At 39.9% G+C, this 13,343-nt stretch overlaps 1 protein-coding gene across 1 annotated transcript in view; it reads left to right on the top strand.

Annotated features, from left to right (window-relative positions):
- The first annotated feature begins 459 nt into the window (after positions 1-459).
- Positions 460-13,343, top strand: part of TDRP (testis development related protein) — a 28,812-nt gene continuing 15,928 nt past the window's right edge. Inside the window, exons 1-2 of the mRNA XM_057371965.1 lie at positions 460-642; positions 12,873-12,932. Of these exons, the coding sequence (XP_057227948.1) occupies positions 535-642; positions 12,873-12,932 (168 nt within the window). The 5' untranslated portion in view covers positions 460-534. The remainder of the gene's footprint in view (positions 643-12,872; positions 12,933-13,343) is intronic.

Below are 13,343 nucleotides of genomic sequence, written 5' to 3'. Positions count from 1 at the left end.
GCCCAGCACCGGCGGCGCTCGGCGGGTCCTTCCCCTCGGGACCCCTCCCGTGCCTGCGGGAGGCTGCGGGGTGAGCGCGAAGGTGCTGCGGGCGGCCCCGGCCCGGCGCTGTTGCCGCGGTGATGACGGGCAGCCTCCCCTGGCCGTGCCCCCGCCCCGCAAACATGGCAGCGGCGGCGGCGGTGGCCGCGGTGGCTCCGACGGGGAGCGGCGGCAGGTGAGGAGCGGCGGGGGGCGGCGACTGTCCGACCCAGCCCTGACCTGCCCTGCCCGGCCCGGCCCTGACCGCAGCCGCGGCCCGCCGCTCCGCACCCCGGCTCCATCCGCAGGCCGGTGGGCGAGGCGGTGGCGGGGGGCGGGCTCCCGGCGCCGCCAGGCAGCTCCTCCCTCCCTCCCTCCGTGCCGGCCGGGAGCCCCCGGCGGGGTGACAGCCCTGCCGAGCGCAGCCGCCCCGGCCGGGGCTGCGGAGCAGCGCCCGCTCCCGCCTCGGCCCGCTCGCTGCCGGGACGCAGCGGGGCCGCCCCCGCGCCCGCCATGTGGAAGCTCAACAAGAGCAGCAAAGTTCTGCTGGACGACTCGCCCGAGGAGGAGGAGACGCGTCCCCGCGGGCCGCCGCCCGCCGCCGCCTTCGCGGCCCCCCAGGTAGGAGCGCGGAGCCCGGCTCCGAGGGGTCCTGAGGCTCGGCCCCGCTCCCGCTGCCGCTGCCCTCCTCTCCGGSGGCATGAGTAATCACTTTTCACACTCCGATGTGCCGGCAGGCTGGCCCTGGTCGGAGCTGGGAATGTTCGAGCGGACCGTGCCACTGTCACCCGATTTTTTGGGGTGCTGACTGGCCCATCCAGCCCGGTTTTCTTCCAGCAGCCGGCCTCCGGCGTTGCTGGGACTTGCTGTCCTTCATTCCAGTGGCTTCCTACCGCAGGCTACTTTCTCTCKCAGCACTAGGCAGGGGCACTGCAATCCATCTGTTAAGCACGATACATTTAGCAGGGATGTTTAAGAACACAACTTTATTTGCGTGTTTGTGTAGAGTACTGATGTTTTGGCAGAATTGCTTTTTTTTCTATGGTTTTGGTAATGGTAGTTCACTATCTTTAAATAGCTGCAATCTTGTTTGAAAGCTTTTGTTGTTAAGTGATAAATTAAATACCAACAGTGACCTTCTCAACAAATATAACCTGAAAGGAAGCGTATCAGTTGAGTATCAGGGAAAACAACTAAAAAAATGTTTGTTGACTTGCTTTCAAAAACTTGAYAGTAATCAGGTATCCATCCAGCTCAGAAGCCTGTTACACTGCTCAGTACAGCTTCATTGCTGATCTTCTGCTGCCACAGAGTTACTTTAGATATTGAATGAGAGGTTCTGAAGTAAGCAATTGCCCAAGGTTGCAAAACAGTGAGGTTTCTTTTCAAACGAAGGTACTAAAGCCTATCCAGCTTTCTGTTGCATGTTTGTCTTGCCTATCTTGCTGAAAGAGCTGGAGTGTGTCTGGATGAAGTATCCTCAGCTTGAGTTTCTGGTTGACAAGTGCTGTGGGTTGTCAACACATGTGGCGACTGCTCTCACAAGAGCAGCCTCTCCTGATCACAGCAGTTATTCTCTCCATCTTCCAGTAGCCAAAATCACCAGTTTAGCCTTGCCTTGTCCTCCCCACTGCACAGTAAACAGTGGAGACATAGCCCTTTCTACTTCTTTGACAGCAGCAGTTGTAGGATGAATAGAGATTTCCTGTGGAAGAAAAACAGACACTCATTTTGGAGTTACCCTTCAGAGGAGGAAGGGGGATTGTGGGTTTGAAGTCACCTGAAGTATCTCCCTCAGCTGCTCATAGGACATCTGCCCTCTGCCTCCTACAGTTCCTATCCTCAGGTGCTTGGAAACTTCCACTGTTTTTGCTAAGCTTGTGCTGGCATAGCCCTCGTGGACTTGCTTACCTCCTGAAACCCTCCCTCCTCAAACACCAAAGGTCACTGAAAGCTTCCAGTAAATCTCACTGTSACTTTACTGCTTTTCTACCACTAAYAGTCCAAGCCCTCTTTGAGGCTGCTGGCCATAGCCTCCCAGCCAGGAGAGGATTCTTTAGACTTCTGTCTAGACAGTTCTCCCAGCCCTCTACTTTATTCACAGAGGATGGAGTTTATTTATTTTATTTTGTCCAGTCCAATTGTCTTTTACTGTCCTGGACCTCTCTTCCATTAACTGAAGTCTCAGTTTATAATGGTGATGACAGTGATTTTTGGTGCAAATGGTTTGCATTTTCATAAATTTTAAGAAAATTCTTTTTCAACTCCCAGTGGAACTGGGATGCTGATTTTGGTGCTGGGGGTGGCAAGAGAAAAATAAATTATTCTAAGTCACTAAATGAAATATTCTTGAAGATRAAGGATTCAGTAAGGTTAGCACAACTGTAGTGTAGTTTGGCACAGAGGCTGGAGAGAAGATCATAAGCTGTTCGTTATTTTGCTTGTTAAAAACAAAATCTTTGGCAAGAAATGTAACGTCCTGCCCAAAATATTTAGTGGTAGTTATTCTAGAGTTTATGTACAGTTGAAGGAAAGATGGGCTATATAGAAAGCTCTGACCATTTGACTGACATTGTAATTGTCATGAGCAGGGCAGCTTTTAGGTCAGCCATTGGTACAGTGTATCTAAAACATGGCTGGGACAGATGTCAAGGGAAAAGCATGAGGTAACGAAGTTCACTTGTTCAGCTTGTTGTAGCTGATCTGGTTCATGTTCCTTGCTTTTACTATTTGAAACTTTTGGTGTTTTGTCAGATTCTTTCTTTTTCTCCTAATAATATGACTGTAAGGGAGTGAAATCCAGTAATGTGTAGAGGGATCTGGTAATGTCCTGCCCYCTCTGCTGCTGCATCCTGACCTGCATCAGCCAAGCCCCTGGCTTTGGAGGACAGTGGCACCATGAGAGCTTGGAGGAGCTACCGGGACAATTCTTGTGGTATCTTAGTTGTGCATGAGACAGACTGAGGGTCTTCCTCAGCCAAAGTTGTTATGGTACAGTCTGCTGTGATGAAGGATTACCTCATCAAGAAGTGGAGAATCCAGGACTTCCCTATTTTTTTATCRTTACAGCCAAAATCCAGATAATTAGTTTGAGTGCTTTTTGGTAAATTAAGAAGCCCAGCTTTAGATCTCATGCAGAAATTGACTGTTAGGTTTCATTTCCTTTTCTGATACATCATTTGGTAAAAGAGAAGATGAACCAGTCATCATGTTTTGACTTTGGTTTATGATATGTTGTTTTCCCAACAACCATCTTTTGTCTTTATTTTCATTTTTAATAAGCAAGTGGGAAGAAAATCCTTAAGCCTATAGCATTCACATTATAAATAAGGCTGAAACTTTTTACTTCAAAGGCAAGAAATTGGTAGTCACATCTGTGTCATTAAAGCAAACCACATTGAAAGTATTCCAGTATAATGAAATGTTGGTGCTGTATATTGTTTCTTCAAAGCTGAGAMAGAGTGAAGGAGTTCTCACTGTGCAACCTAATAATTAGGACATTGCAGTAGCAGACAGCAACAAAGAATTAGTCTACTATAAGTAAAAAAAAAAAGCTGAACACAAAAAGCCCCTTTGTTACTCTAGAGCAATTTTAATCATCCTATTTAGATATGGAAGCCTGATCTGGGCTTACTCAAGCAGRTATTTGAATTTGGAGAAGTCCATAGTTCTTGTATAGAAAAGCTTAGTTTGATCTAAAAAGAGAAGTTTTGACAGTTCTGATTTTGTGTTATACAGATTGGTTTGATTTTGTTCCAGGGRAGAACAAAAACAAATTTTAGAACATGAAAATTGCAAGGGAGGGAACTGTCAGCCTCTGACCACTTTTTAGCAAAAGTTTCTGCATACATTCAAGTACTTTGAATTGTTAACACTTATTTAAAATGGTAAGGTGTTTCCTGAGATAAGAAAGACAAGTAAATTTTGAAACAGTACTTGTGTAAATAAATGTGTGGATTATTGTGGGATTTTTTTTAGACCAGACAGTTTTAGACTGTATCTTAGAAGTTAATTTTAATTTATGCTTTAAAGCATAAATATTTTTTAATTTATGCAATGAAGGTGTTTTCTCAGTTAAGTTGYAATTAATTCATGAAAGTAACTTAACATGCATGAATAGTACAAATGTRTAAGATGAAATTAATGTGCTTTTTGTGTGTCTCTCTGAAAGTATGCTAGAAATGTACAGTGGTGCATGCCAAACTTGCGTTCAGTTTGGAATATAGTCATTATGTTTCAAACTGTAGTTGTATTTTTGGAAAGGAAAAACTGCTGGGTTTTGGTTTCTGGAAGGCATTGTTTTGGCAGTTGTGCTAAGTTCTCCTTGATGCAATCCTACCATCTAATCAGTTCTTAGAGAYGTCAATGCTGTGTCGATATCTCGTGTAACTCTGACGTAAAAGGGCACTCCACATTAAAATACATCTATATATTAGGGGAGCAGATGGGTGTCAGGCTGACCTATATTATCTAATGAAACTCTGTGTTTCATGTAAAAATATTTCAGAACCCTAGCCTTGATCTGTTCTCCCCACTTGTATTTTTTGTTATGTTCAAAGAGAATATGTGCAAAAACATGTTTTATGCTGAATTTTGTTTAGACTTGCTCAGGATGTTTGAAGGTTGGCTATACAGAATATTAGTTATCTCTTTTAATGAAGATGTTTAAGTGTCTGGTACARTTTTAATACTGGCTTTCATCTTGGAATGAGTTGAACTCAGACAAGCCCTGCAGAAATGGGTGGGAGCTGAGCAGTATTTATGCTTTACTAATATGTTGAATAAGGATATCTTTTAATTAAAAAAAAATAAAGCAGTCAATGTTAATCCAGCTAATGCCTTTCCTTCACTTTGTAGCCATAGGCTTTGCCAGCTGTACTCTAATGATTCCATCATACCTTCTCCTCTCTGCTAGCCTGGTTTTTTGCTATTCAGTGTTGTTGTTCATGTGACATTTCAGTGGCATTTCCCTGGCTAAAATCCATCACCTGTATTCTGTCATCATTCTTGAACATTAGATTGTGGTACTGTCAGAAAAGTCTTTCCTGAGCCTTCCTTGGCCTGCCTTTCTTGCTTTTCCTCTTTCTTGTCACATATCATCTTTCAGGAGCTTCTTGAATGGGTCCTGTTTCTTYCTCACAGTGTCTCTGGAGCTCTACAGAGCTGGCAGTATCTTTTGGAACTTTAGCCTTTCTAAGTTTTAAATCCTTTTCATTTTTTATATACTTCACTTTTTAATTTATGCTGTCATTTTTTTACATGGTTGACCGGGATCAGATCTGTTTCTCACCTCTTATCCCCTCTCTGTTGGCTTATTCTGACTCTTTAAAAGTCCACAAAGGATGTATTGTCTGGTTGGTCTCCTRCTACAGACACCATCAATATGTATTTTTTTTTCTTTCAGTCAAGCCTGTAACCTGCAGGTTGTCAGTGGTTTTTATCTATTGTGCAAAAAAGAACTTGTGTCCTAGACTTTACTGTTGTTTCCTCTATGAAGTCCAGGTCAGGTCTGATTTTTTTTTCTTTTTTCTTCCCTCTCTCCTTTCTTTTCTCTCTGTCTTTAAAAAAAAATATTTTACTTGCTGTCTAGACAGATGAAATTCTTGTTCAGRCCCTCACTTCCCATACTGATGGTGATTACTTCCTCTGCAGTTTCTAATACCTATGCTGTGGTTTACCATCCCCTGGTTCCTGCAAATTCCATTGCTGATATTGCTGTTGTTGGTTATGGCATAAAGTTAAGTCCTCCTTATCCTTCAGATTGCATTTCTTYAGCAGGCCTCCCTTTGTTTCAGGAAATTTGCATTTAAATCTCTGTCCTTGCTTTCAAGGTTTTTCTTAGTACATCCCCTTCCTCTCCCCCATTTGTCATTTTTATCTCTTGTATCTTTCCTCGAGCCAGTTCTGCTTTACTGGCTCTGATTGCCTGGGTTTGCCAGCAGCAGCCGTGTCTGCTCTCCTCCCCTCCAGCCCAACACAGAATTACCCACTCCCACTGACCCACAAACCCACCATCATCTTCTCCCCTTCAGCATTGCTCCACATCTGCTTTCCCTAAGTTATTTGTTGCATCTTCTTGAGGTTTTGTGGGGTTTCTGGAGCCATACTCTCCGACCAGTGCTGGACTTCCTACCATCAATACACAAACTAAATGAAATATACCGGGTTTTGAGAAGGAATGAATAATTTAAAATCATTACTGTTAAAGTAGGTTTATAATGTTTTCCTCACTTTTATATAAACTGTTTGCCAGATTGCCTGAGGACATGCATAACATAAGTAGATTTACTAGAAGTTGCTGAACACTTTACCAGGTAGACTGTCTTTAGGTTCTGTCATCACCAAAGGCACATTTCCAACAAGTTTTGCTGCTGGTTCTCTGTGAAGAGCTCCAGGAGAATGTCTGTGTGAATACTGCATGTGTGATAGAAGCCACTTATCGAAAGGATGCTGTACGTGCTGCTGAACATTGTTACAAAAAATGATGCATTCAGCCTGTTTTGCAGAAAATGTACTAGGAAAATATGGCCATTACTCATCCAAGACCTTTATTGGAAGCGTGTAATTTAATGGCRTACTCCATGACTGAATAAGAATTGTATGTCAGTTACTGCCTTTTGAATTAGCATCTATGGGCTTGTTTTCTGAATAAGGAAACAGCAAATATGAACTTCTACTATGGCTAAGTTTTTTTAAATAATGGACAGGTTTTCAGTTGGAAATTTCATCAAAATTCAAAACTTCATTGGAATAGTTAAATTGTTGCAGAAATTGAATTAAAATTGATTATCTGACCTTCTTTGTTTCAGCTTTGACACTGATGGTTTTTTGATCTTAATATAGCTGCTTCCATTTCATGAACCACATTTGAAATATTACAAATTAGGTAAAACTAAATGCCTAATGACATGAGCTTTTTAAATATTTTAAGGTGATCAATCTTTCATATTATTCCAAAAATATTTGAGAGAAGCAAAGCCTGAGTAAGCTGTATTATAACCTCTTACTACAGAGATGCACAGTTATGTGAACACTTAATAGAGTAATCTTGTGTATTGATGTAAAAACAGAGAGCACGGGAATCTGGTGTTCCAATGTTTCTCTTCATAATGSCAATAAAATGCAGAACTACAGAAGTATTCTTGTGTAAATACTTACATTCTGAAATTAATCTTCTCTGGTGCRCTTGGCCATTTATATCAATTGACAGTAAAAATATGGAAATAATTTAGATATTCTGTTTTAAAATGTAATGGAATGTGAAACAATAACTGAAGTGGTTGAGTGAARCAGTTTGAAAATGCTAAGCAAGTTCTTAACAGCTGTGGATGCTGAAGAAAAAAGCATCATCTTTATTATCAACACTGACTAAATTCAAATTATTTGAAAGATGAAAACTAGTTTTCCTATGTTTTCACCTCTAAGTTGGTCTGGTGATAGTAGGTAGTTGTGAGAGAGTGGAGCATCCTAGAAGATGAAAAAATTTTTCAATATGTTGGGTGGGTTGTCTCCTGTATCTGAAGTAGTCACCCAGACTTTTCAAAGTTAGTGGAGTGAARTAAGTTCTTTTAGAAATGATCTGATAAATTATATTTTAAAAGCATGCTTCCAAATTGGTGTTGTCTATAAAATGTATGACAAAATTAAAGTATAATTCTTCAACATGCTTAGATTTTACATTTTCCTTTTCTTTATCAACAAAAGTATTTTCACTTTTGCTGAAGACTGGCAGAGGAGACTTGCAGGATAGGAGTCACTGTCACTATTTAGTTTGTTTATTGTCATAATAAAGATGTTTTTTTCTAAGCAATCTGGAGTGGAAAAGTAATATTTATAGTAGAGAAAAATGAATTTAAAATACCAAGTTACTCTTGAGCAAGACTTTAGAAATGCGCAAGTTAATCTTTTTCATTGGTGACATTAACAGGAAATTTTCAATTTGCACCGCCTGCCCAGATGGCTGGTTTGATTCACTCACTTGCTTTAGGGACATACAAATGGAAGATTGMGATCTAGCAGTAGATGAAATATGGACAAGGCTGATCAAATTATCTTGATCTCARTCTAGGCTATCTCTGTCAGAAAGGAACAGAGGCAATTCACAGTTCAGCCCTGGAGTTTTTCTGCTGAGCACATAGACTCATGTCCAAGAAGAAAGCGATGTATGACTGAGTAATGYAGCCTTTATTTGTTGAAACTGAAAGCCTTTCTTCCCTTAAAGTCGTGTTCAGTTTTGTGTGGGTGTTCAGGTACAGTTCAGCTTTGTTTTTCAGCTGTATTAAAGGAATATGTTGAAAGTAGTAGAGTTGTTTCAGCGCCCCTTTATATCTGATCACTGTTGCATCAATTTCCTGACTCAGAAATCATGTATCCATTCATTGAATTTTTACAGGTGTATATTACAGTGGCAGCAAAGAAAATGAGACCAAATGCTGCTGATCCTCTACTGATAACTTTCTTCTTACTCATGTTGGAGTATATTGCATTGTTTTTGATACAGTTCTAAAGTTTGATAAGCAGAGTGACTTTTGCATTAATAATCAGCTTTAGTATTATTTGTATTAAGTTCCTCTCAAACCTATGGAAATATTTTCTTTTGTGAGCTGTATTTTAAGATGGTGATCTGGCAGTGTGATCTCCTCTTCCCAATCTGTTGTTTCTGGTCAGGCTGTGTATATATAGTTGTTCTACTGTTTGGTTTCTAATCAGTGTTTTGGGAATCTTTCCAACTCCAGAGGTTGACTTTCAGGTTTGTGATTTCCTGAGTGATTTTTTTAAAAAAATTTTTTAACCTTTCCCTCTCCTATCACTAAAATATTTGGTAGGGTGTGTGGAGTACAGGGAATTAGGTTAAATTCTTCCCTGGAGTTTATCTCTTTGGGTGTTGTTTGTTTTTGCTGNTTTTTTTTTTTTTTTTAAATTATGCATTTGTGATACATAATCTGACTCACACTCACAGGCATGACAACCTAGACTTCGTTACATTCAGTGATAATGGGCAGAGGGGATTCAATAAGTCAGTAGATGGGTGAGAATTTGCTCAAAAAGGACCTAATCTTTTAACAATAACTTGTTTACTCTTATGTTTGCACAGCTAATGCATGTACATGATAGGAAGCTCCCACAACTGTGTAGAGAAAATCGATAATATACCATTTTACTTACTAGAGCACAAGAAGGGCATGCAGGACAAAATGATGCTATTATTTGCCTTAACTCTTTGATGTTCAGCATTCTTCGTCATGGCCTGAATTATGAAAGTGAATGATCTAAAGAGACTAATTAATTACTTTACCACAAAGGAAGCTGAGGGAAGTAGATTACAATTTTGATCTCTGTACAAAAAGGTTTGTGTGCTAGTTGGATTAGTCCCTTGAGTACCTTATGGTTTGCAGTATGTCCAACAAAAGGGCACTTGTTTCCTTATGAAAACACGCTGTGCATACCAACTTTCCCCTGCCAGAACTRGAGGGCTATTCAAGTTGCTGATCAGGACTTCCCACTAGCCTTAGCATTTAGCCACCATACGTATCTAAAAACTGTAACATAGTCCAYGTTTTTATTTTAAATTGAAGTAAAATAATGAATTGCCATAACTGTAAATGAACCAGACTAAAACATACTGAAATAATTTATGAGTGTTCAGCATCAGTATGTGTTATGCAGCATGATAAAGAGTGAAGATGAGCTTTTTTTTCATGTAGCTGCACAGTAAGTTGTCCTCTAAAAGAAAACTGATAAACCAAACCATAGGCTCCCTCATCTCATCGTAACAAAAGTAGAGAATACATATCAGGAAAAGGGTCTACTAATGTGCATCACTTAAAAAAATACAAATTATTCTGTGGGCAACAAGGGAAGATGGGTTGTATGTGATTTCTCACCTTTTCTCCTGGGTTCTTCCCTGTGGTGGCATACTTCCTCTCCCTSCCTCTGCTCTTTCCCTCTGTATTTTTTTTAATAGACAGCCCGTGCCTCCTGCAGTGTGCACAGGTCCCTCCCTGCCATGTGGGCCATGGCTGGTTCTGAGCCCCTACACTTGCTCCTCTCACACTCTGTTCATGCTGTGCACCATTAGTCTGCTTCTCTCTGCTTTCCCTAAGGGTGGATTTTCCACAAAATGTTTTCAAACCTACTCTGTTGGAGACAGCTGAATTCAAACCTACAGGCTGTTTTCAAACAATGCATGGGACATATGGATGGACATCATAAGCACCCTGCTGTTGTCCAAGTCTTGTTTTTCTTCAGCAGTGTRTCTTAAAAGGATGCTATGAATACTCAATAGGTCTTCCACCCTCAAAAAATGTGGTTTAGGATTATCACTAGTTACTTTCTTGAGGGTTTAAGGCATTTCAGTCTTTGTATTTCCTCTCTTCAAACTTTGTGTTGTCCACTTGCCATCAGCCTCAGCTGCATGAGTATAGCTGCTGCAAACTTGTGTCTCATTCCTTAGCAGGGATGACTTTCTGTAATGCGTCCTACTTGTCCCTTTTAAAAGAAGCAAATAAATACCCCTTTTTGTCTACTATTTATTTTTAATTACATCTTTTGTTGACTATTATGCTGAATCCCTAGCCCTGTGAGGCGCTTGTTGCATCTTGTGGTTTTCCCCTAAAGATGTTCACTGTGAAAATGCCTTGCACTCATACTTCCTTATGCTCAGTCTTGAGAGAGGCTGCATGCCTTTACACTTCCATCTTTTCTCTTCTCTCTACTAGAACATGACATCTCTATGCACTTCTGTATTTTTCTTTTTCCTCCTAAGATATTTGGAGAGCTGGATGAATTCAAATGAAAGGTATTATTTCTTTGGAAGATACTAACAGAGTCTTGCTTGTTCTGGAGGCAGTATTGTTGGTTGTTGAAGCTGATGCTCTGCCAGCTCTGGATGTCTGAGAATTTCTCCTTTTACCATATTTCCCCTTGGAGCTTTCCTAGTTCTTGTTGATTTTTTTGTTTGTTCTTGGAAAAAAATTATACAAATCAGCTGAAGTACTCTCTAGCTCGTACCCTGTGTCCTAGCAGAGACACTTTCATATTAAATCTAGGACTTTGCAACCTTATCCAAAATGTTGAGATCTGAGTGTTGAAGGGAAACAGGAGGACTTCTGAATAGTATGTGTGAGGTATTTCCATTTAAAACATTGCCAATATTTCTCTTAAAAGGGGAAATGAAAAAGCAAAAAGGMATGGAAGTAATTGAATTTCATTTGAGAGAACTACACAAATCTTAACATTTTCATTTTTGGTATCCAATCTGCAATAATATCCTTCTGTGTTAGACAGCTAACTGAATTCGGAAGTGAAATAACTTGTTGCAATCCACAGGAAGTAATAGTCTCATTTTCAATGATAATATGAGTTCCTGACTTTGTGTTCTACCCCAGCAAGTAAAGCTAGCTATCTACAAGTCACTCTATTCCAAAATACAAATCCTGTTGAACTATAGAGCAATGGTCTTCACACTGAATTCCAGAAATGCTCTCTCCTTGACCCTTTGGTCATGGATATATTGTTATATATATCCATATATAGTATAATATAAAGTATTGCCTGTAAAGTAACCATTAGTATGCAAATAAATATATACAAAGTAAGTAAATGTGACTAGAAAAAAATCATTGGATTTGAAGCTGGTCTCTCAAAATGAAGACGATACATCTGGGTCCGCAGATGACTAGAAATACATAACTCTCTAGTGCTGGCTTTCTCACCTCTTTCTGATGCTGTTAGCAAAGTAAGAAGGCCTTTGGCAATGTGCAGGAGCTGGGATAATGAGTGTTTTAGGTGTCTTGGGATATATGCATGTGGASTGCATATCAACTYCTTAGCRTTTACTTTAGTKGAAAAGGAAGAACTTGATAAATTARATTTTTGAAAGAGTAAGTGGCTGATGTAATCAAAATATGGACCAGAGTGAATATTGGAGATTTTGTGAAATTGCTGCTTCAAAGACACTTTCCCCTTTTCTGTTTTAATTCTGTTTTTTCCTGAAACTGGAGTTAAATATTTTTGGTCATATGTAGCTGTTCTGATTTTGTACTTGGAACTGCATATGTAAAAAAAGGGTAGCATTTTTTCTCATAAAAACATAGTGAAGAAATGGAAAATTGCACATTTCCTGAATTCTGTGCCCCACTTCCTTTATCTTTGGTCTCTAAAGCACTCCCAACTATGATCTTACCTGTCATGTCTTGAAGAGAGCACTGATGAYAACAGCATGGCCTGACAGTGCTAACACAGCAGTTTAATTCAGAGATGGATGAAATGCTTCCCTATTGAATAACTGTCACAGGTGTCTTTAGCACTCTGGTTTTCTTCTGAAATCTGCAATTGTGAATGGAGAGGAAAGGAATGTGGGTGAAAGTCTGTCCTTGAGTTAAGGAATGCAGAGCTTTTTAATGTGAAGGAGGAAAAAAATCTTGGGACATCCTTCTTCCCCCAGCCCACAATGGATAAACCATCATCTAGTACAGTATTTAGAAACTCAGCATAGATCCAAAAAATTAAGACAGTATCATTAAGATAAAATCAGATTTGTATTTTTAATTGTACTTAATTTTTTGTGATGCAAGGGCGTTTCTCCCTTTGTGGTATGGGTTTTTGGTTCTGTAAGGGTTTGATTTTGGTTTTTATATCTGGTACAATATTTTTCATCATTCCAAGTGCAGATTTGTATTTTGGTAGTGGTGTTCATTTAGTTTTGTGTTGTAATCATATGTTGTCAATTTTCTTTTATGATGTGCCAAATAGAATAAAAGCATTTGTGAATAGTCTAAAATATGTCAGTACTAATTGTCAAACCAAAACTGACTATGGGCCTTTTTCATCTTTATCCTTTTTTTTTTGAGAATAAAGACCAGTTTCTTCATGATGAAGTTTCATCTTCAGTGTCACATCTTGCAACAAAGGTAAATACCTGTTCTTTGAAAATGTAACATTTAATATCATAAATATATTTCAGTCCATGTGAATAAGAAAGTTGCCAGTTTTTCATGGACAACCAATTAAGGAATTTATCTAGTTAATTGGTGATTTTATAATTATGTATGATGCTTGGTCATGGGGTTCTCATTGAAGTAATATTAGCAGTRCAGGGTTAGTTGGAAAGCTGCCTTATTTCCTTTCATTAATGGGGAGGGGAAGGTATCCTGATTTTTCTTTTTCCTTCCTCACGATGGCTATTAGAACACAAAATGGAAATAAGAAGCCCCAGGAATCACTGAAGGCTAAAGAAGCATTAAATTTTAGCTGCAACTGGCAATAAAAACATGAAAAGTAGAAGAGTTTGGGGTTGTTTATTCCATTATGTGTAGCTCCGC

Source organism: Malurus melanocephalus, unplaced genomic scaffold, assembly GCF_030028575.1.
Source record: "Malurus melanocephalus ecotype Western Australia unplaced genomic scaffold, MMel_1.1 scaffold_6, whole genome shotgun sequence".
NCBI lineage: Eukaryota > Metazoa > Chordata > Aves > Passeriformes > Maluridae > Malurus > Malurus melanocephalus.
This window is presented reverse-complemented; position numbering and strand designations above follow the sequence as displayed.